The sequence below is a fragment of the Notolepis coatsorum genome (assembly GCF_963971535.1).
Source record: "Notolepis coatsorum genome assembly, chromosome: 7".
NCBI lineage: Eukaryota > Metazoa > Chordata > Actinopteri > Aulopiformes > Paralepididae > Notolepis > Notolepis coatsorum.
The window spans coordinates 124971220-124997545 of record NC_140171.1 but is presented as its reverse complement, the minus strand read 5'-3'; the positions used below and the strand labels follow the sequence as shown (position 1 = coordinate 124997545).

At 44.3% G+C, this 26326-nt stretch overlaps 1 protein-coding gene across 1 annotated transcript in view; it reads right to left on the bottom strand.

Annotated features, from left to right (window-relative positions):
- The window catches only part of abcc6a (ATP-binding cassette, sub-family C (CFTR/MRP), member 6a), a 32772-nt gene that overhangs the window by 5796 nt on the left and 650 nt on the right, over nucleotides 1-26326 (bottom strand). The window contains exons 2-24 of the mRNA XM_084317860.1: nucleotides 22065-22241; nucleotides 20866-20991; nucleotides 17110-17247; nucleotides 14029-14151; nucleotides 12830-12891; nucleotides 12564-12695; nucleotides 11153-11359; nucleotides 8054-8231; nucleotides 7260-7421; nucleotides 6978-7070; nucleotides 5753-5956; nucleotides 5439-5585; nucleotides 4840-4927; nucleotides 4216-4285; nucleotides 3989-4115; nucleotides 3576-3752; nucleotides 3294-3461; nucleotides 2853-3036; nucleotides 2262-2346; nucleotides 2045-2162; nucleotides 1452-1659; nucleotides 627-937; nucleotides 102-301 (exon numbers count right to left, since the gene is read on the bottom strand). Coding sequence (XP_084173986.1) covers nucleotides 102-301; nucleotides 627-937; nucleotides 1452-1659; nucleotides 2045-2162; nucleotides 2262-2346; nucleotides 2853-3036; nucleotides 3294-3461; nucleotides 3576-3752; nucleotides 3989-4115; nucleotides 4216-4285; nucleotides 4840-4927; nucleotides 5439-5585; nucleotides 5753-5956; nucleotides 6978-7070; nucleotides 7260-7421; nucleotides 8054-8231; nucleotides 11153-11359; nucleotides 12564-12695; nucleotides 12830-12891; nucleotides 14029-14151; nucleotides 17110-17247; nucleotides 20866-20991; nucleotides 22065-22241 — 3485 coding nt within the window. The remainder of the gene's footprint in view (nucleotides 1-101; nucleotides 302-626; nucleotides 938-1451; nucleotides 1660-2044; nucleotides 2163-2261; nucleotides 2347-2852; nucleotides 3037-3293; nucleotides 3462-3575; nucleotides 3753-3988; nucleotides 4116-4215; nucleotides 4286-4839; nucleotides 4928-5438; nucleotides 5586-5752; nucleotides 5957-6977; nucleotides 7071-7259; nucleotides 7422-8053; nucleotides 8232-11152; nucleotides 11360-12563; nucleotides 12696-12829; nucleotides 12892-14028; nucleotides 14152-17109; nucleotides 17248-20865; nucleotides 20992-22064; nucleotides 22242-26326) is intronic.

The following is a 26326-nucleotide window of genomic DNA, read 5'->3' as shown; positions in this document are numbered from 1 at the left end:
CGTTAAAAATATTTATTGGACTGTTACCACACATGTTTCTAGTCTTTGGCTTCATCGGGGTGTCATACAAGGCTTTCTGTCATCGTCACACGTCATCTCACCTGGTGGCCACAAACCGGGGAAAGTAAGAGGTCTGGTTGAAGTCCACCCTCTTGTTGGCCTGCTGAATGAACCTGGACTGCTCCCCGAAGGCCCGGATGACACTGGCGCCCTGCACCGTCTCATTGAAGTGGGTGTAGATGGGTGAGCGGCTCACGGCTTCTAGCCTCCGCAGCTGACAGGATGTGGCCACATAGAAGCTCTGTAACCAGCCGCGGAAAAATAAAACATTGGCTTTTAATGAACCGAGAGAAACCACGCAGAGAGAGCAGTGTGGGTTATTTCCCCAGGATTCTTTGTGAATGTGCATAATATAACTATGTCAGCAGGTGGAGAACAAAACACAGTACAGGACTGAATAGCAACATAGTAAGCAGGTTTGGTTTTGGAACAAAGCCCTTATATTTCCAATAATACAGCCTTAGTGAAGCCCTATTCCATAATCTTGTGTTTACCCTCAGCTAACAAAGAAGCACTAAAATAAACAAGAAAATCAAGACCAACGGTCATTTAGGAAACCACTGTACCTGAACAAAGGCGTAGAGGAAAGCAAGAGGCAGGATGATCACAGCTGCGAAGGGTGTTGCCATCATCACGATAATGCAGACCTCCATCAGCTTGAAGACGTAGCCCAGCATCATCTTCAAGCCGTCGGGGATCATACAGTCGATGGCGTCGATCTCCTTGGCGAAGCGGTTGAGGAGGTTGCCGCTGGGCGTGCACTCGAAGAAGGACATGGGAGAGTGAAGCACGTTGGTCAGCAGGTCCATGTGCAGGTGGCGAGATGCGATGATGCCACCGACGGAGATGGCGAGAGTTGTGCCGAAGATGGCTACACCTGGACACAGAGGAACAAAATGGATGCTGAAAACAGAGGTTTGTGGTTGTTGTTCTGTTAACACAATGCTGATGAACGTATGCAAATGTCCACTGTAAACTGACATTGTCTTAGATTCTCATTCTCTTGTCATATGGGTCAGATTAGAACCCCCCCCCCCCCCCATTTTGTGGCTTATTACAGCAAGAATACAGACTCTAATTTTAGGAAAACAAAAAAAGAATTGTGGACAGTGCCGGTTAGCCTAGGCATTGGCCAACTAACACCTCTCCCGAAGGCTAACCGGTCATGTCCGCTTCCATTCATTGTGCTAAGCTAGGCTAACATGCAGCCAGATAGCTTTCTACTAAACGCACAGACAGGAAACTGGTATCTATCTTCTTGTCTCTCTCTGGAGAAGACGATAAGCTAATTTCCCAAAATGTTGCCGTGTTCCTTTAAGATATCCATGTACTTGATCAGTACATGTCAAGTCTAAACCTGCTTATGTTCTCAAAAGTGCTTTTCTACTGACCTTGTGCGAAGCCCAGTGCCCCGAAGACGGCCAGTTTCAGGTCTGTATCAGTCTGGGTGCCGTTAATGATGGGGTCATCAGCCCACAGGCTGAGCCAGTAGTTGTAGGACAGGGAGGCACCTTGCTGGAAGGCGTACAGGAAGATGATGGGAATGATGAAGCACAGGCCAATGGTCTTGAAGTATTCCACGTACATCTCCAACCGCACCTGTTGTGGGGAAAGACAAAAACACAGTCACCTTCATGGAAAGGAACACATTTGTTGAGAATCGCTGTATTATTCCTTGTCTGAAAAATGTCAAGCTGTTAAATGTTCAGATGGAAAGGTTATTTAGAGGGAAATGTTCATAGTTCATAAGAAACCTCCCCACTGGCTTTTGTATTTGTTGCGTGTTCCCCGTGGTTTTATGTCTTGTGTGTCATACTGTTGCTTGTTCCCTGTGGTTCTATGTTTCTCTGTTCTTTTTTTCTTTTGCTTATTGTCAGCGTCTTTGGGTTCTTGAAAAGCGCTATATAAATCAAATGAATTATTATTATAGTTCCTTTGGAACCATTTTAAAACATTGAAGGAAGCAATGTGTTGACTGACTCACCCGTCCAGTACGGGCCTTATCCACCACAGTGAGTTTCCCCAGGTCCTCCGGCACCGGCTCCTGGTCCGTCTCGGACACAGGCTCCATATTCTGCAGGTTGATATTGGTAGTGTCACCCCTGAGAAACACAGTGAGGTCAGAGGTCATTTTCACAAGGAGATGCTTGGCATTTCAATATCAGTTGGATATTTTCAGAACTCACTGTTTGTTCACTTACCCAATGAGCTGCTCCTGTGACAGGTCTCTGGAGAACGGCATGAAGTCCACCATGCTGAGACGAGCATTGGACCTCCTGGAACCAGCTGCAACACAAACACAGCTTTTAAATGTCATGTAAATACATTATTCAATAGTATTTATTGGTATTTATTACAAGCGTGTTGCTCTGTTACTGTGACCAGGGCTTGACATTAACACCCGCCAAATGCGGGTAGAATTCGGCAGTGGCGTGTAACTTTGGCGTGTAGGCCGTGCAGTGTCACCGTTTTAGAGTTGTAGTGAAGAGTCTCTCTCTCTCTCTCTCTCTCTCTCTCTCTCTCTCTCTCTCTCTCTCTCTCTCTCTCTCTCTCTCTCTCTCTCTCTCTCTGTCTCAAGTAGCCAAACCTTACACTATAAAAATGAACTGGATATTTGGATAGAGTGTGTGTGTGTTTGTGTGTGTATGTATGTGTGTGTGAGATTTTTGGCTGTTGAAAATGCTGAGTGGCTAGTGACTTTGGAAAACCACTAGCCACAGTGGCTGGTGAGCCAAAAAGTTAATGTCAAGCCCCGACTGTGACTCTGCTTTCATGCTGAAATGTCCCATTACCTCTCTGTATGGCACTCTCTTTACGTTCTGTGCTAGCAAAGGTGTGGATGAAGTCCGCAAAGGCGCCGTGACGGCTGAGGAGCTCCTGGTAGGAGCCACTCTCTGTGATCTCTCCATCCACCAGAACCAGGATGAGGTCGGCCTGTGGCAGGAAGCTCGTCCCGTGAGTCACCAGGATGCGGGTCTACAACACACAACACACCGCAAGGATCAGCAAAATAGGAGCTCAGCTGAACATGACACAAACGTTTGCCTTAAAAAGAATCATCGAAATATGTTTTCCATTAGCAAAGTCTGTTATTTCTGGGTGTTTGAATAAACAATCATGGTTGATAATGGTTGAGGTTTGGCATTGTGAAGAGCTCATGACGCTGCATTTGAACTGGGAGAGCTTAATTTGGGCTGAAGTCTTGCATTGTTGGCTTCTAAGCCCAACATTACCTTGTCTCTGAGAACTCCTTTCGGTCCGATGACTTTGTCAAAGATGTGCTGTCCCACATGTGCATCTACAGCGGACAGTGGATCGTCCATCAGGTAAACATCAGCCTTTCTGTAGACGGCCCTGGCCAGACTAACCCTCTGCTTCTGCCCTCCTGAGAGGTTCACTCCCTGTGAGAACAACATATTTGTGATTGAGTGAGTCTGATCTGAATGAGACTTAACTCAGAGATTCTGGTGCGAGACAGACAACAGTGCAGACAAGACAGAAGTGTATATCCGTACCTTCTCCCCAATCTCGGTGGCGTCTCCAGCCGGTAGGATGTCCAGGTCGGGTAGCAGGGCGCATGCCTCCAACACACGCTGGTACCAGGTCTTCATCTTCTCACGGCCAAACATTATGTTGTCCTGCACGGTGGCGTTCTGGATCCAGGCCTGCTGGGGCACGTACGCCATGGAACCCTATGTAGACGGAGGTCAGAAGAGTCAATTATATATTGAGAAAGTAAGAGGTTCATAGGACTATCGTATGTAGGACTTGTATACGTATGTATGTATAAAATGGAGGACCCTTATGTAAACAAGACGAAAGTATTTTTCTGGTCTGCATCCTCTTAGCAGTTGTTTGTATTGAGCCGTACTGTATTGTACCCATTCTGCAATCTGTTAATAAAGATTTCAATCAATCAATATGTTACCTTAACGGTAACACTGCCACTTCTCTTCTCCGTTTCCCCAAGTAAGGCAGACAGCAAGGACGACTTTCCACAACCCACGTGGCCGACTACAGCCACTAGCGAACCCCTTGGCACATGGATGCTTATCCTGTTAACGAAGTAGAGAATTTTACCATAAACGTCCTTAAATTTTATCCCAGATATTGGATTTATTTAGGATTGTTTGGATTTTGAGGATAATGTTTTACCTTTTGAGACACGGAGGGCCCTCTGGAGACCAACTGAAGGTGCCATTGTCTATCACCACACCTTCCCCATCTGAAAGAGAGAGAGAGCAATAAAAGTCTCCAGCATTTTATTGCTGGCTTGCATGGCCACCGAACGCTGCCTTAGGACCCGTATTCTAAACAAACTAACGAAATGAAATTCCCCTACATGTTCCTTGTCCAATTGCAGTCTGTGCGTAATTACAAGTGATTTAATTAGCTTAATCGTCCAAATTACAGAGTTGTTGCCTTTTCGTAAACTGTCTTAGGAAGTGTTGACAGATTACAGACAGAGCTGAGGAGCCTTTATTGCTCCTTGAATCATATGTCTGAGTTCAGGTTGTGATTTACGTTTGACCGCCGAATGGGAACATCCTATAATTACCCTGTCTACCCCGTCACATCACAGCCTGAGACGCAGGAAGTGACAATGCACCTTAACCTTACAAGGGTGTGGGATTCCACAGATATAAACAACAAATCCTTTTGGGCTGCTCAGATTGGTGTTGACAGTCTATGATTTAAGTGCTTATCTGAAACCACACACATCTCAGAGCTTTGTTAAAATCAAATAAGAGGTTCTTTCTCTTGGAGTGTATTTCTTACCAGAATTCAAAGGAGCCTTGAAGACATTTTCCGCTTTCAGTTCTTCAGAGCACAAGTATTTCCCCAGTCGTTTCAGCGAGACCAGAGCCTGGAACAGTGTTACATGTTAATCATCTCATCCACTTTATTTTTTTAAAGATTTATTTTTTGGCGTTTTTATCGCTTTATTACTACTGGGCAGTCCAGTAGGGAGAGACAGATGAGGAATGGGAGACAGAGTGGGGGGAAGACATTCGGCAAATAACGACGGGTTCGGGAGTCGAACCCGGGTCGGCCGTGTCGCGGCTGAGCGTGCTATGTGGTTCGCCACTGGGGCGCCCATCTCATCCACTTTATAAGGTGACAAGATTTCTCAGTGTCAGTATGGATACACCAATATAATATTTGTAATGCCATACTGATTCTTACTGAGTCCTAAACGTCAATAATTGTCAGATACGGAGTACTGATCCAATCTATTACATTTACTGATAGACTTAGACCATTAGTTTGGGGTCATTGGACAAAGATTATTGGGATATCATATAATTTGATTATCTCCATTAGAGAGAACTGACATGCATCAGTGTTGAAAAAGAAACCTGCATGGTGTGCTCTACCTGCATGGTGGTGCTCATGGCAAACGGAAGCTGACTTAGAGGAGTCTTGAGGATGTTGATAAGCGCCATAGAGACGAAAACCTTCTGTGCGTCGAGGACATTCTTCTCATCGATCATCACATAGACTCCAAACATGGCAAAGGCAATCTGGAGGAAGACAAAGACATTACAGACTACTTTCAGGGGAAGGAACTTGTATGATGGTTTTCCTTCAGAAGCACTGCAGCTAAAAATGGACCAGCATCCAACTTTGAATATACAAATCTTATTGTTGCAATGACCTATTTTGTACCTATTTTACTTATTCAGCTTACCAGGAAAGAGGAGGAGTTGAAGGAGGCGATGGAGATGGAATAGAGGATCTGTGACTTCTTCAGGGCTTTGAGCTCCTTCTCCCTGTAGCCCAGGACCTGCTCCAGGAAGGCCTTCTCCCAGGCGTAGAACTTCAGGATCTTGATCCCGTTCAGGATCTCATTCATTAATCTGATCCGACCGTCCATGAACTTCATCTGGACCTCCTGTTGACCAAGCAGTACAATCGTTGTAGCTTATTCTCAGAAACATCGCCAGCATGTGGAATACATGTGGAATACATGTGGAATGCATGTGGAATACACGTGGAATACACGTGGAATACATGTGGAATGCATGTGGAATGCATGTGGAATACATGTGGAATGCATGTGGAATGCATGTGGAATACATGTGGAATGCATGTGGAATACATGTGGAATGCATGTGGAATGCATGTGGAATACATGTGGAATGCATGTGGAATGCATGTGGAATGCATGTGGAATGCATGTGGAATACATGTGGAATGCATGTGGAATACATGTGGAATGCATGGTGAATACATGTGGAATGCATGTGGAATACATGTGGAATGCATGTGGAATGCATGTGGAATACATGTGGAATGCATGTGGAATGCATGTGGAATACATGTGGAATGCATGTGGAATGCATGTGGAATACATGTGGAATGCATGTGGAATACATGTGGAATGCATGTGGAATGCATGTGGAATGCATGTGGAACGGCAACAACCAGTCTGAAGCATATCCGTGCATTTGTTAACGGATATCCTTCTCTTGTTGCATCCAAAGTAGTGTAGTGAACACCATACAAGTACGACTTGTTTAATTAAATTAGGATTTATTGCATTGCAGAACTGGTTGCACTTAGCAGTTTATGACGAGGAAACAACAAAGGGCCAGAAATGTGGTCAACGCATTCCTGACTGCAAGTTCGATTAAAATTGGCATACAATTTGCCCAAATGTCTGCTCCTTTTTTTACAAAGAAATAAAAATGTTATGTTTTTTTTTACTGCCCACTCTTTCCTGTCTTTGTTTTTGAAATGCATTGTATTGTGGAGACATCAAAAGGACGACAGAGAAACACACAACTCCGGCCAAACGCCCACACACAGCTCTTCAGCCACTATCTAAACCAGCTGTGACATCCCTGACCCTGCAGGCCAGACTCCCGTGGAACTGGGGTGGAAGTGTGAAGGAATTCCAATAGGACTGGTACCTGTAGCTTGCTCCTCTTCTTGGCTATGAATCCGTTCAGTGGGAAGATGAGGATCACAGTGGCAATACCCGCCAACGCAGATGGGCCAAGGTGCTGAAAATAGGACGGAGGAAATTAAGTCAAGGGCTTTTCCAAAAAACACCATTAAAACGTCCCATAGTTTAGAATCACACATAATCCTGCTTGCCCAGTACACCTAAAAATGTGAGTCACCTCAATCAAAGAGATTTTTTACATGAGAGAGAAAGAAGTAATGAAAACAAAGACTGTATTCTACCATACCTGCCAGAGGAAGAAGAGACAAAGAGCGATCTCAATCGGAGCCAGCCAGACAGCGTTGAAGTAGACCACAAAGTCCATCAGTTTCTGGGTGTCTGCTGACACTAGGTTTATGATCTCTCCCACTGTGCATCTCCTCCTGGCCGCACTGTTTATCACCAGAGACTGGATAGAGAGCAAGACAATTGAAGCCTCAACACCATTCTGTATAATTATCTAACCTCATGATGGTTTCTGTCTGCTGCTCATCTTGGCAATGAGGTGCCTAGGTCTCAATATTCATAACCTTGTTTTATGTATATAACAGTGCTACTACTATACTATTTCCCAACGTGGAGAAAAACAAACATTTCTGTTTGTCTGTTTGCCATTTGGGTGTTGTGGAATAATGACCCCCCCCCCCCCCCCCCCTCAAACAATCTCCAAGTCATATTCCAACCCCCCTCCCATTCACCTTTTGTCTCTCACCTGATACCACCCCCTCTTTCTAACTCACCCCTCCCCCCTCCTGGCCCCCCTCTAATCCAATACCTGGGCTATCCTATCCAGAATCCCTTTCTCTCTACTATAAAGACCTAGGTTTTACTGTATTCTCGAGCTCTTGGGAGGGATACTAGGCCTTGTCACTCCTGGAGTCATCCAGCAATAACTCTCAACCTATTTGTACTTGATACTCTGTTTGAGCTCAATTAAGTTGTGTTCTACATCTGACTGAGTACATCCTTACTCATGGTAAATTAATCTACAGTGTTTATGTCAATATTTATGTCCTGCCTAGTGACCAGACATGAACCCACCTTCCTGTAGACCAGGCCCATAACAGCTGTCTTCACCCGCATGCCCACGGTGAAGCAGGTGTACATGTACTGGTGGTTGAAGAGGGACTGCAGACAGGACAGCAGGAACATGAGCGTAGCGTAGAAGTAGCCCTTCCACAGTGGAGCGTCCTCGTCCCTCATGAAGCCCAGCAGCAGACTGTGTGGTGGAAGAGGCAAGAGGAAGAAGAAGAAGACATGAACAGTGGGCTTCCTCAGTCCTCACGCCTTATGAAGATATATCTTAGGTAGTTAGTTTTAAGGACATTTATTAATTGGTTTTATTAAGTGCACACTGAAAGATAGGCACACTGCACATGGGTACGGTAGGCTGGATTGGAATTGAAAATACACAATGCCATTTTCTCTACAATTTAAAGTAGACATAACACCGATGGAAACATAAAACACAGACATGTTTTCTGTCTTTTTGTGTCAACTTGGTGTGTATATATATATAAATAAATAAAAAGGGGGGGGGGGGGAAGCCCTAAGCCAGTGGCCTTGAGCATTGCTGTGGCCGCTGGCTCACAGCTCTACACAGCACCTCTGGTTGCACAACAGTGCTCCTCTTGTGGCCAGACTGCCCTCACACTTGGCCAGCGGCTCTCTTATTGTGGTCTACCAGCACAACCCCAGCATTGCTGCCATTTAGAGCCTCCTTTCTCTCCCTGCCTGTAAGCGTTGCAGTGCCTCATCGTCCTCCACACCGGAGAGGAGAGGTCTGTGGCCTCTCCTGCTTCTCCCGCTCACAGCTCCACGACCGTAATTAACACTTCCACTGAGCCTAAGTTGTGCATCAACAACAACATTCCAGTCTGATTGCTGGCATGGGGGGGGGGGCGGGGTGACGGGGTCAACTCAACGGTAACCTATGTTCCACATTGCTAGCTTCTGTTTTTGTGTTGATGTCAGGGATCATTATCTCCACCAGGTGGCAGCCTAGAGGAGATCGTTACGATTGGTCCGGTGTGTGCGCCTGTGTGTATCCGTGTATCTGTCTCCAGCAAATCTTGCAAACTACAAGGCCGATTTGTTTAATATTCTTTGTGCACAATTATGACTATATGAACAAGGACCTCTTTCAGTACCTGTCCTGTAGCCAATTGAGTGCTAACTCTGCCTGGGCCTACTGTGAAGATGAGCAAGTGCGCCCGTTTAGGATTCCTTTTTTATCTCCACTAGGTGGCAGCAAAATACGAGTGATTGAGTGAACAGCACACAACTGCAGTGGTGTGTAGCTATTGGACACAAGAGGGGAATTCCTTGAAGTGGACATTGAAATGGTTGCTATAGATGAAACATTGATCAGAGTATGAGTATGAAGGACCTCAACCTGATCCAAGCAAATCACCCAAGGAAGGAAAACAGGTGTGAGAAGGACACTCCAGTAGGGGGGGGGGGGGGAACACTGTACAACTGTACAAGCAAAACTGTACATTGGAATATTGACAAAACCATACTTGGTCATATACTGTACACAGGGGGTTGGGTTAGGACATTTACAGGGGCCAGTTTCGAATTGCAGTCTCCCGTAGGTGTTCTTTGAGAGTGGTTTTGAAAGTGGGTAGTGATTCACATTCCTTTACAGCTTTGGGTAGGGCGTTCCACATTGATGTGGCATAATTGCGAAACGTGTTTAGTCCCTTGTTTGAGCCGAATCTGGGTTTAACATGATTTGTGGAGCTCCCTCTGGTGTTGTGATCGTGGTATTCACTGACCTTTGGGAAGTATTTTGACATGTACATGGGTAGTTTGGGTACCTTGGTCGTGTAGTGTATCTTGTAGACCAGGCCCATTGCAAGTTAAGTGTATAGCTGCATCTCTCTCTCTCTTTCACAGTAACATTAGCGGCTAAGGTCTTTCACACTATGCTGCATCTCACTGGTTATGCTTCATGGGGCATTTAGCTGCCCATCATCACATGTATGTTTTGCCCCTTACATTGTAAAATACTATTTTTTTCACATATAGCAACCATTGTTTCTTCCAACATGGAGGAAAAATGGGTATTCTAAACATTCTGTGAAAGCCCTCTATTGACTATAGGCATATGAATAGGCATATAGGCATACCGCCTGGCGGAAATTTGCACTCTACTGAGCACACTTTTCTACTTGAGAAAAGAGAATGGCGGTGACATCCGAAGATTTTGATTTTATTTTATTACGGATCCCCATTAGCTGGTGCCATAGCAACCAGCTAGTCTTTTTGGGGTCCACACAAAACAAACATACAAAAACAATTATTATTGCAAAACAAAATTATTAAAAGTCAGTACTCAACACACAATGCATAATGAAACTAACAATTAAGATGGCTAAAATTACATGCAAGCACAAAAAAAAAAAAAAAAAAAAAGAACAATAATACTTTACAGTGTTAAATACAATTAAATTTTTTTTTAAAAACGTGAATCTACTGTAAATGCAGCAGAGGTTTTGAGGCAGGTTATTCCAAAGTGTTAATGCTCTAAAAATAAAAGATCTCCTTAAAGCGTTGGTTTTTGGACCTGCACGAACCTCTAGTGTAATACTCATGCACAGTATTACTAAAAACAATCTGTTTATGTATAAAAACAGGAGTTTTACTGCTCATGATCAACTTGAACAGCACAAGTATATTAAAAGACAATCTATTTTCAACGTTAAGCCAAGAGAGGCGGGCATGCATACGGCTCACATTAGACCTTAGTGAGCAGCCCAGTACCAACCGTGCTGCCCTGTTCTGGACCACCTGGAGCTTCCTGAGGTCACCACTGGCAGCAGATGACCACATCCCAGAGCAATAGTCAAGATGACATAAAACTAAACTTTGCACTATCTGACATAAACGGGGGCGGGCAACAAAAGAAGCAGACAGAAGAGCTAAGGGGTGTGTTTGGACAATTGACCTATTTTGGGAGAAGCGACAGTTGCGATTGGAGGATCAAAAAAAGAGGGGCAGGGTTTGAGACAGGTACACTTTTTGATTGCAATGTTTTTTAGGGGTTGCCAAAAAGCTGGTAAGCCACGTTATTTTTAACTGGGAAAATCTGAATGCTCAGTGTTAATCTCCCTTGTGATGTTCAGACCCTCTTACCTCAGCACCTGTGGGATGGCGAACATGAAGGCGTCGTGGAATATGATGCACATGGTGCCTGTCAGGAAATAAGGACCGAAATTGCGTGCCAGTGTTCGGAGCAGGAAGAACCCAGAGCTCTGCTCCTTTTTAAGTTTCCTGAGGAGCTGTGCCTGGTCTGGCAGTCTGCTACCCGGTGTCACTCCCGACGCCAAGGCCTTCTCCTGCCTGCCAGAGGGGAGAAAGGACAGGGAACCTACGTCAGTGATGGCCCAATATGGTGTCGGCGCCTTTCAAGTCTTTAATATAAAACAGACAATAGGAAGGAAGAGAAAAACAACACAAGTCGTCGTTGCTAACAGCGTCACTGATGGAGGAATGCGCCAGCAGCCGTGAAAGGCATTATTCCCGAACATGTGAGGTGGGAGACGTAATGCAAGGCTATTGTGCTTAATGACAGATCTTCAAAGCTAGGATTATGTTAACAAGCTTTGAAAACTACACAGGGCCCCGTCTTCATGTCATGGTACTGTATGTCCTCAGGGGACTTGTTCTTGGTCCAAAAATCTTTGGTGACGAGAGACAGCCAGGATTTCGATTACCACGGTCACAGCTAACTCCGGCTAACCATGGAGACAATTATCCAGACAGGCACTCCACTGAAGTTTGACCAAAATGTCAATTGGTCTTGTACATTTAAGCTGTGGTGGATTCAATTTGCCAAGCTTGTTGAGTTGTTAGAGCTGGTGTCTTTGGTTGCCTTCATTCCAAACAACAAAGTAAATCAAGAATACCTCAATGTTTCTTTTTGCTGGACCTGGAGGCGTGAATACTTTCCCTAAGGGGTTTGTACTTCCGCGTTCGGTTTGCGCGATCTGATTGGCCACTGACGTTTCGGGTCATGTGACATGTGCGCCAATCGTGTGACAGCAAGGTCTGCGCCTATTTCCGTGTCTAACAGCCTGCAAACTACCTAACGCCTAGTTTATCACTGGTTAAGCTTAGGCGACTCTTTCGAAGTTGGTTAAGGTTAGAGTTTGGAATCAGGGCTGGTGTTCTATCGCCCTGCTCTAAGACAAACTCTAACCTTAACCAACTTCGAAAGAGTGCCTAAGCTTAACCGGCAAAAGAACTTGCCGTCACACGATTGGCACACATGTCACATGACCAGAAACATCAGTGGCCAATCAGATCGCGCAAAAGTACAACCCCCTTAGGGAAAGTATTCACGCGACCTGGAGGGCCGGCCTACAATAGCAAATGTCCCTAACTGACTTACCATTGTTGAAACACGCATACGTGAGTGTCGTGGCCGGGTCGCCTTAAGTAGGCTTACCTAGTCTTATTATTTTGGTTTGTTTAAAATACATAATTGACTCAGCCTGAATACTCCTTTCAGACCGATGGATAACAATCTGGAAGCATTTCTTACTTTTGAATTTTGACACATTCAGCTGTCCACTCCTCTTCCAGGTTGGTGATGATCTTATCTGAGGTATCCTCCTCTCTCAGAGTCCACAGGTCATCCGCATCAAGAGGGCTACGATATCCTTTCACAACAAGTCTGACAGAGGGGAAATATGATTCACATGCAGATGTTATGGTCAATAAAACATGCACGCATTGAAAACAAACATCAAATACTGTAAATTCAGTGAGTCATCTTCATAATTGAGGGGTTTCCAAGAACCATCTTACCCAGTGAACCACCAAAAGAGAATCTTGGAGAGGAAGGAGGCATCTTTCACTGGACAGGGATTCTGAAACAGATTACAGACCACGGTCACCATTGCTTCATTACCAAGTAAATCAATCTCTCACTACCTCAGAGGCTTTGGTGAGACACAGGGACCATTGTTAATCATGGCGTACTTGATGGTGTACTTGATGGCGTACTTGTGCAGATGTGTTTACTGAATGCAAATGTGTGTAAACAGCATGATACAGTTAGGTTGGTGGTCCATCGTGAAGACAGACCGTGTTCTCCCACAAAACATAAACAGAGTTCAGTGTTAGTGGGTGAGGAGGAGGATGTCTAGTACACACAGAGTGGAAATGTGTCGTCACTGCCTCTACCGCACTGAATGCACACACATGCTGTACACACACACACACACACACACACACACACACACACACACACACACAGAGCTAGTTTGTGCTCTCTCACGCAAATTTTACTCCACCTCCCCGCCCTGCCACCCCCTCACCAGCGCCCGCTCTCTCGATTACCCTCTCCCTTCCTTTTAATCCCTCACTTCCTCTCCTCTGAGCAACTCTGACCAAAGTGTGGGGAGAGGAGGAGGAGGAGGACACAGCGAGGAGGGACCAACGGGTGTGTCACCGCCAGGCTGTGGCTTCTCAACCTCATCACCGCCGGGTTACTTGGTGTTAGGGACTTTTCCAGTTTTGTTTTGCCTGTTTTTCCACCAGCAAACCTTTCATGTCACGCGACCTTTGATTTATTAGAGCTTCGTTTTCACTCATCCATCGTCCATCACAGCTGCCGTCATTATTTTGAGGCGGAAGAGGCTCGGTACTTAGATGTAGTCATCTGTATTAAGTAACAGCGTTGGTGTTGCGGTCACTGTCTCTGCAGCCATGGGCCATGATGTTATCCAACAGTGGTGCGACTGCGAGTGAGTCGTGTGGACGGAATGGAAGAGGAAGAGGAAGACGACAAACACACACACTCATTTGCACCCTCCTCATAGGGAATAAAAAAAAACAGTGCCAAAGAGTGGGAGAGAGAGAGGGGGATGGGGATGGAGGAAGTGAATCACAAGCAACTTCCTCCAAATGTTTTTGAAACCACATGAGACATGCTCTTCTTGTCTGGGTGTTGGAGAGAGAGAGCACATTTTGCCGGAAGCGGTCAACATTCTGTTCTGCCCTACCTTCTCAAAGACGGCTTTGCCCTCCGGTCGTTGGTCAGCAAAACAACACAGGAAGAGCTGGGCCAGTTGGAGTGTGAAGTAGGAGAAGAAGGCCAAGTACCGGACAATATCAGAGGAGATGCCCTATGATACACACACATAAAAAAAAACACATTAATGGTACAGTGCTGAAAATACCCCTAATGTTAGTCTCCACCCCATCATATTTTGTTTTAAAGATAGTTTCTCTCTCTCTTTTAGTACACATTAGTACACCAGAGACTGAAACAAAGGCGATAAGTAGAACCCACGATATCGTGACTACGTGATATGCCACCCGAATGCCCCTTCTTAGTTTATAAGCTTGTTTGTAGCTATCTCAGACAGGTTTTGTAACATAGTCTCGCTTTTAAGCCCGGAACTGAGTTAATTGGCATTGTGGTCAAGCGGGTGCCACAGACAAATAACATCGTTCTTACATCAAGAGAATCAAGGTCCTAATCTGTTTTTGTTGTTTCGTCTTTTTCAACATTGCCTAACAAATCGCATTGCTTCCTGTGGCAGGGCCTACGCAATTAATGTATCTTCATTGTGGCTTTGCGTTGTTTCACAAAAGTCGGAGCTGCGGTTACTGACTTTAAATGTACTGTATTGGATTTCCCATGGTTGCACATTATATTGCACAGGATATGGGGTTATACGCCAGGATCACAGACACAATAAAGCTTATTTTGAGCCGTCAAGCCAAATCAGGGTGAAAACCCAAAGTCTTTAATGGGGCACTTTATATAAATGAAACAACAGTTAAATCAGTCAGTCACGCTAAGAGGCCCTATCTGTAAATAGAGAGATTTGCGGTTTGCAAGCATGCGCACCCTCGCTTTCGCTGGCGAGACCAGCCAAAAAAACCCAAACAGATATTAACCGCTCAGCGACATTTGTGAAATGTGGGACTGGCATGTTATTCTTGACATACAGAGGGAGTGGGGTGTTTGTGTGGAGGGAGGGAGGGAGGGAGGGGGGTGCTGGCAGTGGCTTTGTTTACCGCCTCTCACCACTACTACCATGACCGCACTGTAGTGCAGCAGTATGTGTATGTGTGAAAGTCGGGGACATGGCAAACAGTAAAAGATTTTGCTGTGCCCAAAAGGGAGATATGGTTGGGCCAACTGGATCCGGCCGCACAGTGAAAACAGGGTCAGGATGGTGAGAGAGTGGGAGACAGAAATGTAGGTCATGCTGCTAAGAATGGCTGAGCAGGTCTGACTGCAAAACGTGAACTCTGTCACCTCAGGTCTTTTGGCATTGTAATGATAATTAGTCACCTTATTACAGACACTTATTTGGAAAATGTTGCTGAAGTGTCTCCGTTTCTACTGAAACCCTATACACACAGAATCTAACTGGGCAGGAAAGAACCACATCGCTATACTTTGCTACTTTGCAACCACAATCAAAAGAACCTTGCCGCTTTCTGAGTGGGTCCAAACCGCCATATTGGTGGTTGCCATGCTGACCATGATAGAAACACGGTGGTGTGAAGGAAGGTATTTGCACACTCATAAGCCTTGATGCAAGAATAATTTATGAAATATACCAACATTTCCACATGGAAGCCTTCCTCTGAGTATTGCCCAGGGATATCTAATTCCCCCAGGGTCATCAATTGACCATTATTCACACGGTGGCCATTTAGATTTGATGTCATGCTCAATCCCAACCTGAATTTGACATAAGAGCAAAATGGCCACCATATGAATAGGGTCACGTCTGAAGACTGTCATGTTGAAACGTTGAAATTATTTATATTTAATACATAGTCCTTGCATAGAGGCTACTGTACGAGTGGGCAACTACCTTCCTTCACACCACAGTGTTTCTACAGTATCATGGTCAGCACCTCTCCAACATTTGTGTGTTCCTCTTCTCTTCTTTTTTATTTTGTCCAAACCACCATCACGTGTCACAAACATATTGTGTACACGTGTGCGACTGTATGATGCTGTACATCCGCGCCTGAATTCAGCATGGTGTTACATTGTGCCCGCGTGCGGATGCATAGATTTCCATCTGGCTGTGTTTACAGGCAGCTCTGGCCCATAGAGGCAGCTTTGACGTGCCTCTGGTCTGACCCCGGACTGCCATGTCTCACCAGTGCCTATCATTACGCTCCCCCTAAGCCGTGTGGGAATGGTCACACTGCAGTATGACAAAACAGAAATATGGATGTGTGTGTGTTTGTGTGTGTTTATAGAAATGCAAATGTGACCGACCCATGGGCGATGTGTTTAAATAGAATCTTACCAAATACAACAATGATTGCAGTGTCTGATGGGAATTTTAAGCACACACAGGCTCGACCAGGCCCTTGACACATGGTTATCTTTGGGGTTACCTTGGTTAACTTTGGGGGGTGATATAGAAACCCGTATCAGACACAGGATAAATGTCATGCCGTATCTAGACTATGGGTAACCCAGACTAGACGAGATGAAATATACTAGATCCTATATATCCCTGGATTACACAGACTATGGGTAACCTAGACTAGACGGGATGAAATATACTAGATCCTATATATCCCTGGATTACACAGACTATGGGTAACCTAGACTAGACGGGATGAAATATACTAGATCCTATATATCCCTGGATTACACAGACTATGGGTAACCTAGACTAGACGGGATGAAATATACTAGATCCTATATATCCCTGGATTACACAGACTATGGGTAACCTAGACTAGACGGGATGAAATATACTAGATCCTATATATCCCTGGATTACACATGTCACTGCAGGGTCCCTGGGTGCCAACCTGGATGTACATAGGTTTGAATGAAACCTAATGATTTGAACATTTTGGATCTTATGATATTATTACGTGGTGATAAGTGGCACAATACCATTGATTCATTTATCAAGGAAAGGTCTGGATGATATAAGATTTAATTGAATAGTACTGTATGTCATAACATGGGACAGCATAGTATGGTATGGTAGTTACTGGTATGGTATGGTATGGTAGGTTCCGGTATACCATAGTAGGGTTTCTAACAGCATGGTATAGTCTCATATCGAGCAAGCCGACTATCATACCTCGTCCATGGCGAGCTGGATCTTAGCTCTGAGGGGCACGAGGGAACAGACGACAGACAGGACCCAGAACAGAAAGAGGAAGATGGATGAACGGCAACCTCGTATCCTCTCCAACTGGATGATGCATAGGGCCAGGATCTAGAGAGGCAGAGGTAGAAGGGGAATACATCTTTGATTGATTGATTGAAAATTGTATGAACAGATTGCAGAATGGGTACAATACAGTACAGCTCAATACACACAATTGTTAAGGGGATGCAGACCAGAGAAAGACTTTCGTCTTGTTTACATCAGGGTCCCCCATTTTAAATTCATCATAACATAATATGACATACATGACATACAGATAGACAGTACTGCTACATCTTATACATTTATGACATACCAGATTTACAAATACAGTACTGTTTGTGATACAAAAAGAGTTTAAAAAAGAGAGTATATACATTTGATGAAGAAACTGTACATTGGATGAGGTGGGGTGGGGGGGGGGTTGGGTAGGTGCGGTGGGGTGGGGTGGGGGGCAGGGAACTGTACATAGGAGGTGGTTGGGTGGGTGGGGTGGGGGTGGGGGTAGGCGGGGGGGGGGGGGGTAACTGTAATCGCAATGAAAGAATTCTATCATATACTGTGTTGTACATATGAACATGAGTCTAATCACCGATGCCATACTGATGAGAGGCCTGGTGCTGCTCCATTGATACCAAATAGGAGACTGAACTCATACAGAGATTGCTTGTATTTTCTTTTGTAGATACAGAGGACTGCAGAGAGTGTTCCGTCTGCTGTCACTGTCACTCCCGAAAGCATTGATTGAAGAAGTACATAACTAGCTTACGTAAAAGTAGAAATACCTAGATAAAATTGTACTCTGATAAAAAATATCTAAATAACTCCATTCAAAATTCTACTCATGTAAAAAGTAGATACGTATTTGATATTTAATGCACTTAAAAAAAATTTAAAGTATGCATTCTACATGGTGTTTGAGTCGATTATTTTATGAAAATACTCAAGTGAAGTACAAGTAACTTCAAATTGTAATTAAGTACAGCACTTGAGCTAAAATACCTTCCACCATGGCCCGATAGCCTCTGCAAAATGGAAAATCTAAAATAGAATCAAATTTGGGTGATCTAACATAGCTGCCGTTGTGTTGTGTTGTGTTGTGTTGTGCTGTGTTCTGTTGTGTTCTGTTGTGCTGTGAGAAAGTAATGGATTCGGTTCTGGGATTCCCCCTGACCACAGGCGCAGCAGACGCGATCCATCAGCGTTGTCCCAATAAAGCTGACAGATCAGCATCCTCTCCCTTCTTCGCTCACGCTTTTCACTTAGTCATGAGGGAAGTTAAAAACGAACTGCAATATGTTCCTTAAAAATAGGACTGATTCAGTGTTTGGGCACCTCTGACTGTCTCGAGAGGAGCCGTGCATCTGCCTGTGGTGCTGGACCCATAATTGGCCGCTGTCTGAGTGAGTGGTTGGCGGAGTGAGACGTCACTCTGTGGTGCCAGCTCATCACCGAGGAGGAGGAGGTGATTTAGGTTGCATAATGGATACCATGGCGGTTGCACTGGGATGATCCATCATAACCGCAGCACTATCCTGTTATAAACTAGTGGCCTCATAATTATATAAGCTCTGGACGGCAACAACAACCTGATGAGTTCTATAGAGGGATGTAATGGCGATTTCGAGTCCGAGTCCTGGAGTGATTTTTCAGGACTCGTGACTCGACTTGGACTTGAGCACTGATGACTTGGACTTGGACTCGAGCATTGACTGCATTCGGACTCGGAAGGTGCAGACGAGGACTCGGACTTGTTAATTGATAAATACAGTTATTTATAAAAAAATATTTTTAATTGTAATAGGCCCTAATAATTTGGCATAAGATATCGATGGCTAGTGCATTTGTTTGGCTATTGTGTCACAAAGTAAATAAACTCCCATTGAAATGGTGACCGCTGTGTCATTTATGTTTAATGTAGACCTTTTTTTATTTGTATGTCAGCTCTTTGACTGCCAGAGTGGACTCAACCTTGATGACTTGGACTCTGACTCGGACTAGGGTAACAGGGACTCGACTCAGACTCGGGCTCTTCTTTGGTGACTCTGACTTGGACTCGGACTCGAACACTGGGGAATCGAGACTCGACTCGGACTCAAGATTTAGTGACTCGACTACAACACTGAGGACAGTATACAAAGTGCCCAGGATGAATTAGCCTTTCACGGTCACACTTTTTGGGCGTAGAGGCACGTTCAAGGCTCACAAAATCCCAAGACATACCTAAGCTTTGATTTGCAATACAGTGACGTTTTTGTTGACAATTGAGCAACATCCCAAGGGATACCCGTGTCCAGTTCACGACACACCAGTACGCTATACTTCTCCACATCAGCTGAGAAACCCTGGCCTATGATGATAAGTTCACTAGTCCAATTTGAAAGTGTTCACCTGTCAAGTTCTATCTAATCCGACTGCTGGTACATTCGTTATGGGCCTGAATGCTATATGAAGAGAGCTGACGAGGGATCAGTTTCATTGTCACCAGTCCTGCCATTATTGTGGAGAACTTGCATCTGGAGGTAACTTCTTTACTATTTGGGGCCACTCTGACTCGCCGTATTACCGTAAACCACCAACGTCTGGCCATCTGCATGTAGAAAGTCAGTGGGTGGAACTAAGTCTATTACTAAAGCCTCAGCTCAATGCCCTGCCTAGTAATTACATGGGAAGTCTGCCGTGCTGGGGAGGGAAACAGAGCTTTATGTCATGGTATCACTGATTATAGTTAATGTCATATGTGGACTTTTTCATGGTTAGTGACCACGAATCATACGTGGGCTGACCGACGTAGGGCGCAACAGTTCCCATGTATTGACTGGGGTTGAAGGGCAGCAAAACAAGTCTGTAGGAAAAGTGGGTACACTGTGTTCCAAGCTTTACGTGATGAAAACCCAGGGGTTGGCAATGATTTCTGTCCACCAATCCAGAAAATCACATCCTTTTATTTAGATAACACTAAAGTAAATGTACATTTTGCTACTTGTTTTCATGATTTATTAGTCTGAATTCATAGTGCATTAATAAGTGACGTCCTCAGTATAGATTACCTTTTTAAAATGAATGATGTTCTACAAGAGATGTCTCTGTGTGCTTTCACCTGCAGATATTGACTCAGTAGTCTGAAATGACCACAGGTGGGCTCGGTTGTCTGATTTGGAGTCGTCTGTGTGGGAACCTGTAGTGAGCCGTCGGAAGAGGTGCTTGTGGGTACGAGGTATGGGGTCCATACTAGCCTACATCCGCCATTCTTGTTTGGCCTCTGCACCACTGCTCTCTGTTTTAACTCTTAAATCACTCCTACACAGAATAAACAGTGTTGTATGTATCCTTAGGTTTGGCATACCACCCATGGTGTGAATGGTTACTCCCACCCATCATTTAGACAAGCATTTAAAATCGTCTGAAAATGAATGGGGACGATACTTTGAGGAAGCATTTGTGGCCTTTTTTTAAATCAACACAGGTCACCCAGAACATTACTTTGATTGTATATTAGCCCCTATCCTTTCTAGCGAACGTCCTCTAATCTCCCGTGTGTCATGTCATGTGGGAAAAATGGTCGGGATTTAGAAATTGTCTTTCGTCCACTAATCCAAAGTGCCAGAAGGGATTTAAGCCAACGGAAATAATGTCAAACAAAAACGTCTTGAGTGAATCCAAAAGGAAGACAAGAGAGATGTTTACCACGGTCATGCTGCGCATGATGGGGCTGAGGAGGAAGACCATGTGCTGCTGGATCTCCTGGCTCCTCTCCAGCAGGATGTAGAAGAACTCCACGAAGCCAAAGGAGGCCAGCAGGAAGCCCAACACCTGGTCACACAGGGATGGAGGCGTTTTAACCCGTTCAGAAATAGGTAGACATTTCGATATTGGCAATTTTGAGTGCTTTGAAATCTTCTCTATCTGTCTTCTTATTTACAAAACTTAATCCGACTGGTAAATATGTTATTGTTAGATAGTCCGGCAGTATTATTTCCCGCACCGTGTGAAAAAACTACAGTTTTGTTGGAGGGGAGTGGCTAAGTACTTTCGGTATCATCACATTCACACTGTGTTGTGTTGACGTTGCAACTGCAGATAGATGGGCTGTCCAAAAAACGTTCAAAATAGAGTTATATGGTTCTTTAGTGCAAGGGCTAAATTGTGGTGATCAAAATGAAAACTTGCAGTCGTTGGTTATATTGTCTGCTCTAGATCCTTTTTTTTTCATTAAACTTAAGAGTACATGAGTGTGGTGCTGAAAAAACAACACTCGGCATAGCCATCTAATTACCCTTGGAGACTTCCAGTATGGTGAACTCTCAAAGGTCGATTTTAAACTTGACCGTACTGCGCTATGTAATGCATAGTGGAACCACGTAACCCTAAAACAACATAAAGAAAAAGTGATGACCAATGGCAAATAGACATACCCTAGGTTTGTCCTATAAACACCTACATGCTTTCTGGACCCAGAACGTTTACACATTTTCCATGTAATTTTCCTTGTTACTCGCTAAGATGTGAAATTGTCACTGCCCTAGATCTCTGCCATGTGTACTTTGCTTTTCACACCCTCGTATTGTTTTACGGCCGGGATGGTCACTGCTCACTGAGCGCTAGCGTGGTCTTGTATAATGTTAATAGCTTTGGAGCCGTCTACTGTTACAGTTGGAGCTGGCTGCTATTGTAGTGGATTTGGTTTGGATGGACATGCCCACATGTTGGTCTCTTACATTAGGAGTTGGACAGAGGGAATACCCTCTTGTTTGAATTGTGGAGGTTTCAAGTATTTCAATTAAGGCCAGAAATTAACACTACTCTAGAGACTCTCATTTGTCTGTTTGCAGACAACAATCTGCCCTGTCTGAAATACTAATCATTTCTGAGTTTGATTATCTCACCATCTTGGTAGTGCAGAGGCAGGAGACATTAATGCGTCCTCGCTCATGGCAGTAGAGGTGGAGGCAGTAGAAGGGGGCCAGCAGCCAGAGGTAGACGCAGGGGACCCACACCAGAACCGTGTTCTGGAAACACTGGGTCAGGTCAGGGTTGGCTGTGTACCATGTACGGTTCCAATCCTAGGAGAGAGAGTGAGAGTGGGGGGAAAGTGGCATCAAGTCACGAATTAGAGGAAGTGCAAAACCTTATGGTTGAAAGTCCAGGTCAAATACACTAGAAAACGGACATTCAATTATGATTCTGCAAAGATATTCATTATATGACGGACAGAGCAGGCTGGAGACGAGTCCTGGGGAATTGGACCTGGTGCAGGACCTACGTCTTGCTCTGTGTATCTAGGCAGTGGAGAGTGAAACCACAGCAAGTCTACAGAATGTGCGTTTGTGTATGTGTGTGCATGTGTGTGTGTGTGTGCACGCATGCATATGGAATGTGTATGAGAGTGCGTTGGACGAGGCCATCTTTTCTAAAGAGCTGAGTCAGTGATGGAGTTTTCTGACCACGTCTCCACCGGGTTTCCAAACGTATCCCTACTGAGGATCATACTTAAGCTGTCAACACAGTATGAGGTGAGGTCAAAGCTTATACTAATAACGAAAGTTAAAACAATAAGAAAAAGAAATTGATGCAGCGGATGTGTGTTGCAAACATTGCTTAATCCCGAGATCACGTAACATCAACAGCGCTTGGTTATGTAGGTCGACTATCGAGAAAAAAAGAAGACTAAAATAACCAGAAGGAGCCTGTTGTTCCCTTGTTTATCACCTCTTTGGGCCCTAACGAGGGGCAGGGTGTCTGGCCCTGCTAGACGGCCCTGCGGACGGAGCCGACCAGAGGAAGTGGTTTTAAAGGTTGGTGCACAGACGCGGCCTGTCGCTATATAGGGGATCAGCGAGAGTGACCGCAATTGATGGCAGCTGCCGGGTCATTCTGCAACAACAATCCACCCACAGTCCTCCTCAGTCGACCGCAAACAGGTGAGGCACCTCAAGAGGAGCAGCTGCCGCTTAGCGGTGGCAGGTCTTGGCACGAGTGGTTCGTGCAATGATATGTGCCATGGGGGTTCGCATGATGGTTGGGACTGTATTTGGAAAAGTAGCAGTGTGCCATGTCCAACTTGTCTCAGGCCAGGTGCAGGATAAATGTAACGTGGAAGACTGTGGAGAAGGCGTATTCACATTCTGCATACTGGATTTACAGTCCCCTATACTTTAATTCAATGTCGCAATTGAACAGGGGTCAGGGTAAACAGATTGGATTGAAACGCTGCATGGTAAAAGTATCAAGAGCTATCCAGTGGGCTGTATACACATTTATAGTGATGTACTACATTGTGGCAAAAGTAGTTGGCTATTCCCATATAAATGTTAATGACATACTTGGTAAAGGGTTACGTAATGAACGCAGTGATTTACACATGCTGTACAGGAGTGGCCTCAGTGGACTGGACACTGATGCGCCACTATTTATTAAAGTGATAAATGGCTTGAGAGAAAGTGAGTGGGAGGCTACTTTCACAGACTCCTGCGGTTCCCGCGGTCGGCAGCCGTCAGGTTGAACAGATGACTTATATAAGCCTTTCAACAAGTCAAACAAACTCCAAACTCTCTCTCTCTCCCCCCCTGGTAACCTTTTTCTCAGTATTTGTTCCCTGGCTAAAAAAATTATGGTTTGGATGGTGGCGGGGTGTCTATTTTTACGTGTCGGGCACGGCGATGTGAAATGGGACAGTCGAGACTTCTGTTGTTCTACAAAGCTGTTTGGCGTATTTTCTATGTAGACTTAGCATTTGCTTTGCATTTGATAGACGGATGCAAACGGTGTAATTAGACGGGGAGAGGGAGCAGGGGTGGAAATGACCATGATCAAAATATATTTAGGAGATGAAAACCCACGTGTTAGCCACATTTTAAGCAAATGAAATCACCCACTGGATTACAACTGCCTTTCGTTCCATGTTTAAAATATGTACCTGATTCCTTGGCCATGATATTAAAAAGAGAAATAAATCAGGACATCTCCAGTTTTCAAAGAGGAGGTGTGACTGGACCGACAATGGGCAGTATAATTGTAGAGAATGTCGTATCATTGTCCTTACAGTGAACCTAACGGGCTCACCTAGCCCTTTGTCCTGTCACTCAAATTACAGGACGGTTTGATTTAGAGAGACGGTTGCGTGGGATGTTTAAACTGTTTCTATACAGCGACCTTTCAAATGCATCCACCCTATACAGCGAGCGAGGTAGGTGTTTGTGGGACCGCGCCTCTCCCTCTGTGGTTTCCACACGTCAAACTCATTATTAAAGATGCACCGACTCGCTCCTGTGTAACCCTAGGCCATTAAGGTCCCAATAATGACGGAGAAAAGACTTATGATTATACTACCGGTAACTTCCTTGTTGTCAAAACAAAAAAGACAACACTGATTTTCTGTAAGCAGCATGCATTCATGACACACTAGCACTGCTTTACAAAAAAGCAATGCCATTGTATCCTCCATTCTTCATCTGCACGCTGCCCCCAATTAACAGCTTCCTGTTAAAGTAATCTCTTTTTGAGGAAAAATTTTCCTTAACTGTATCAGAAACTCGATGAAGTGGGATGCATGCAATGAGAGCTGCATGACAGAATACACTGTGTATTGCACTTTGCTCATAGAGAGAGCGAGAGAGAGCGAGAGAGAGAGAGAGAGAGAGAGAGAGAGAGAGAGAGAGAGAGAGAGAGAGAGAGAGAGAGAGAGCACATGACATGGCAGGGCTAGGTGCATTAATTGACTTTGGATTTCAGTGCCATGCCCCCTATTTTCAAGCCCTGATCCAGAATGTGGAGGTTTGCCTACATACAAGACAGGATTATCACACAGCAACACCTCGCTCAACATGACGCATAAACCTTTGCCCATCATCATCATCATCATCATCATCATCATCATCATCATCATCATCATCATCATCATCATCATCACCATCATCATCATCACCATCATCAGAGAGAGAGTGCAGAAATGCAGCTCTGACGGACATCAAAGGTAAAGTGTCTCCCATCTAGTCGTGCATTAGGCTGTAAACTGAGAAGGTCACTGCAGAAACAAAGTTCCTGTACCTCTGTGTGCAGCCAACCGAGTGTGCCTCCCACATCATCCATCACCCAGCACACCTTGCACAGAGTTTGGACTTGGTAATAGTAATATAGCGGGTCAGAGGGAACCTTTGTCTGAATTAATGAACACATTGGTAGAAGGCAAGAAGACTGTAACACTGTCTCTAAAAAAGAGCAGAACAATGCTATGAAAATATTGTCATATCAAATACAATGATATATGTTCATAGAATAATGCTGACCCGCAAGAGTAAGAATGTTATTTTGACTATGGGTGTAATGATAGACTCAATATGAATTAAAATGTTTGAAGTCATGTGTGTATTGATATTGATAGAATATATCAATAAATTATTATTACAATTTCTATTATTATCTTTTTTCCCTGCCTGTTTATTCACAGATATACACATACAACTGAAACATTCAGTGTAAATCAGTCATATATCACATACATAATCAATGTACCTCCCCTCCCCCTCCCCCTGCTGCTATGACACCTGAATTTCCCCAAGGGGATTAATAATGGAACACTTGACTTGATTCGATTTTTTATTCTTAATGTGTTAATGTATTCATATTACAGTAAATAAACAATAAAATGAGCCTTAGAAATTGTGCTAATAGCAGTAGCCATACAATACCACCAGTTAAACTGAGAGAGAAAAAAGAAGACCTAGAGAAGAGAACAAGAGGAAAATCGTTGATCTGTATTGTACACTGTATTGGACATAAACTCGCCCAGCATCTGTGTGTCATTGATATAGTGTATATGATGAATATTCAATAGAGTCAATAATAAACATGAATATTGACCTGGTGATATATGTCAAATGAGCTAGAATTTTCACTTAACCTAACAGACAAACAAGAATAAAAGCAGACGTGATACACTCAAGATCATATACTCAACAAATTAGGCATATGGCTACAATGTCTACTCTTGATAGATAAAGACACACAGATGGAGATATGACTAAAAACACCATTTAAGCATGAATACCACCATCATAATGACACAGAGAAGATATGACTAAAAACACAATTTAAGCATGAACAGCACCATCACAATGACACTGAGAAGATATGAATAAAACAGCTGAAT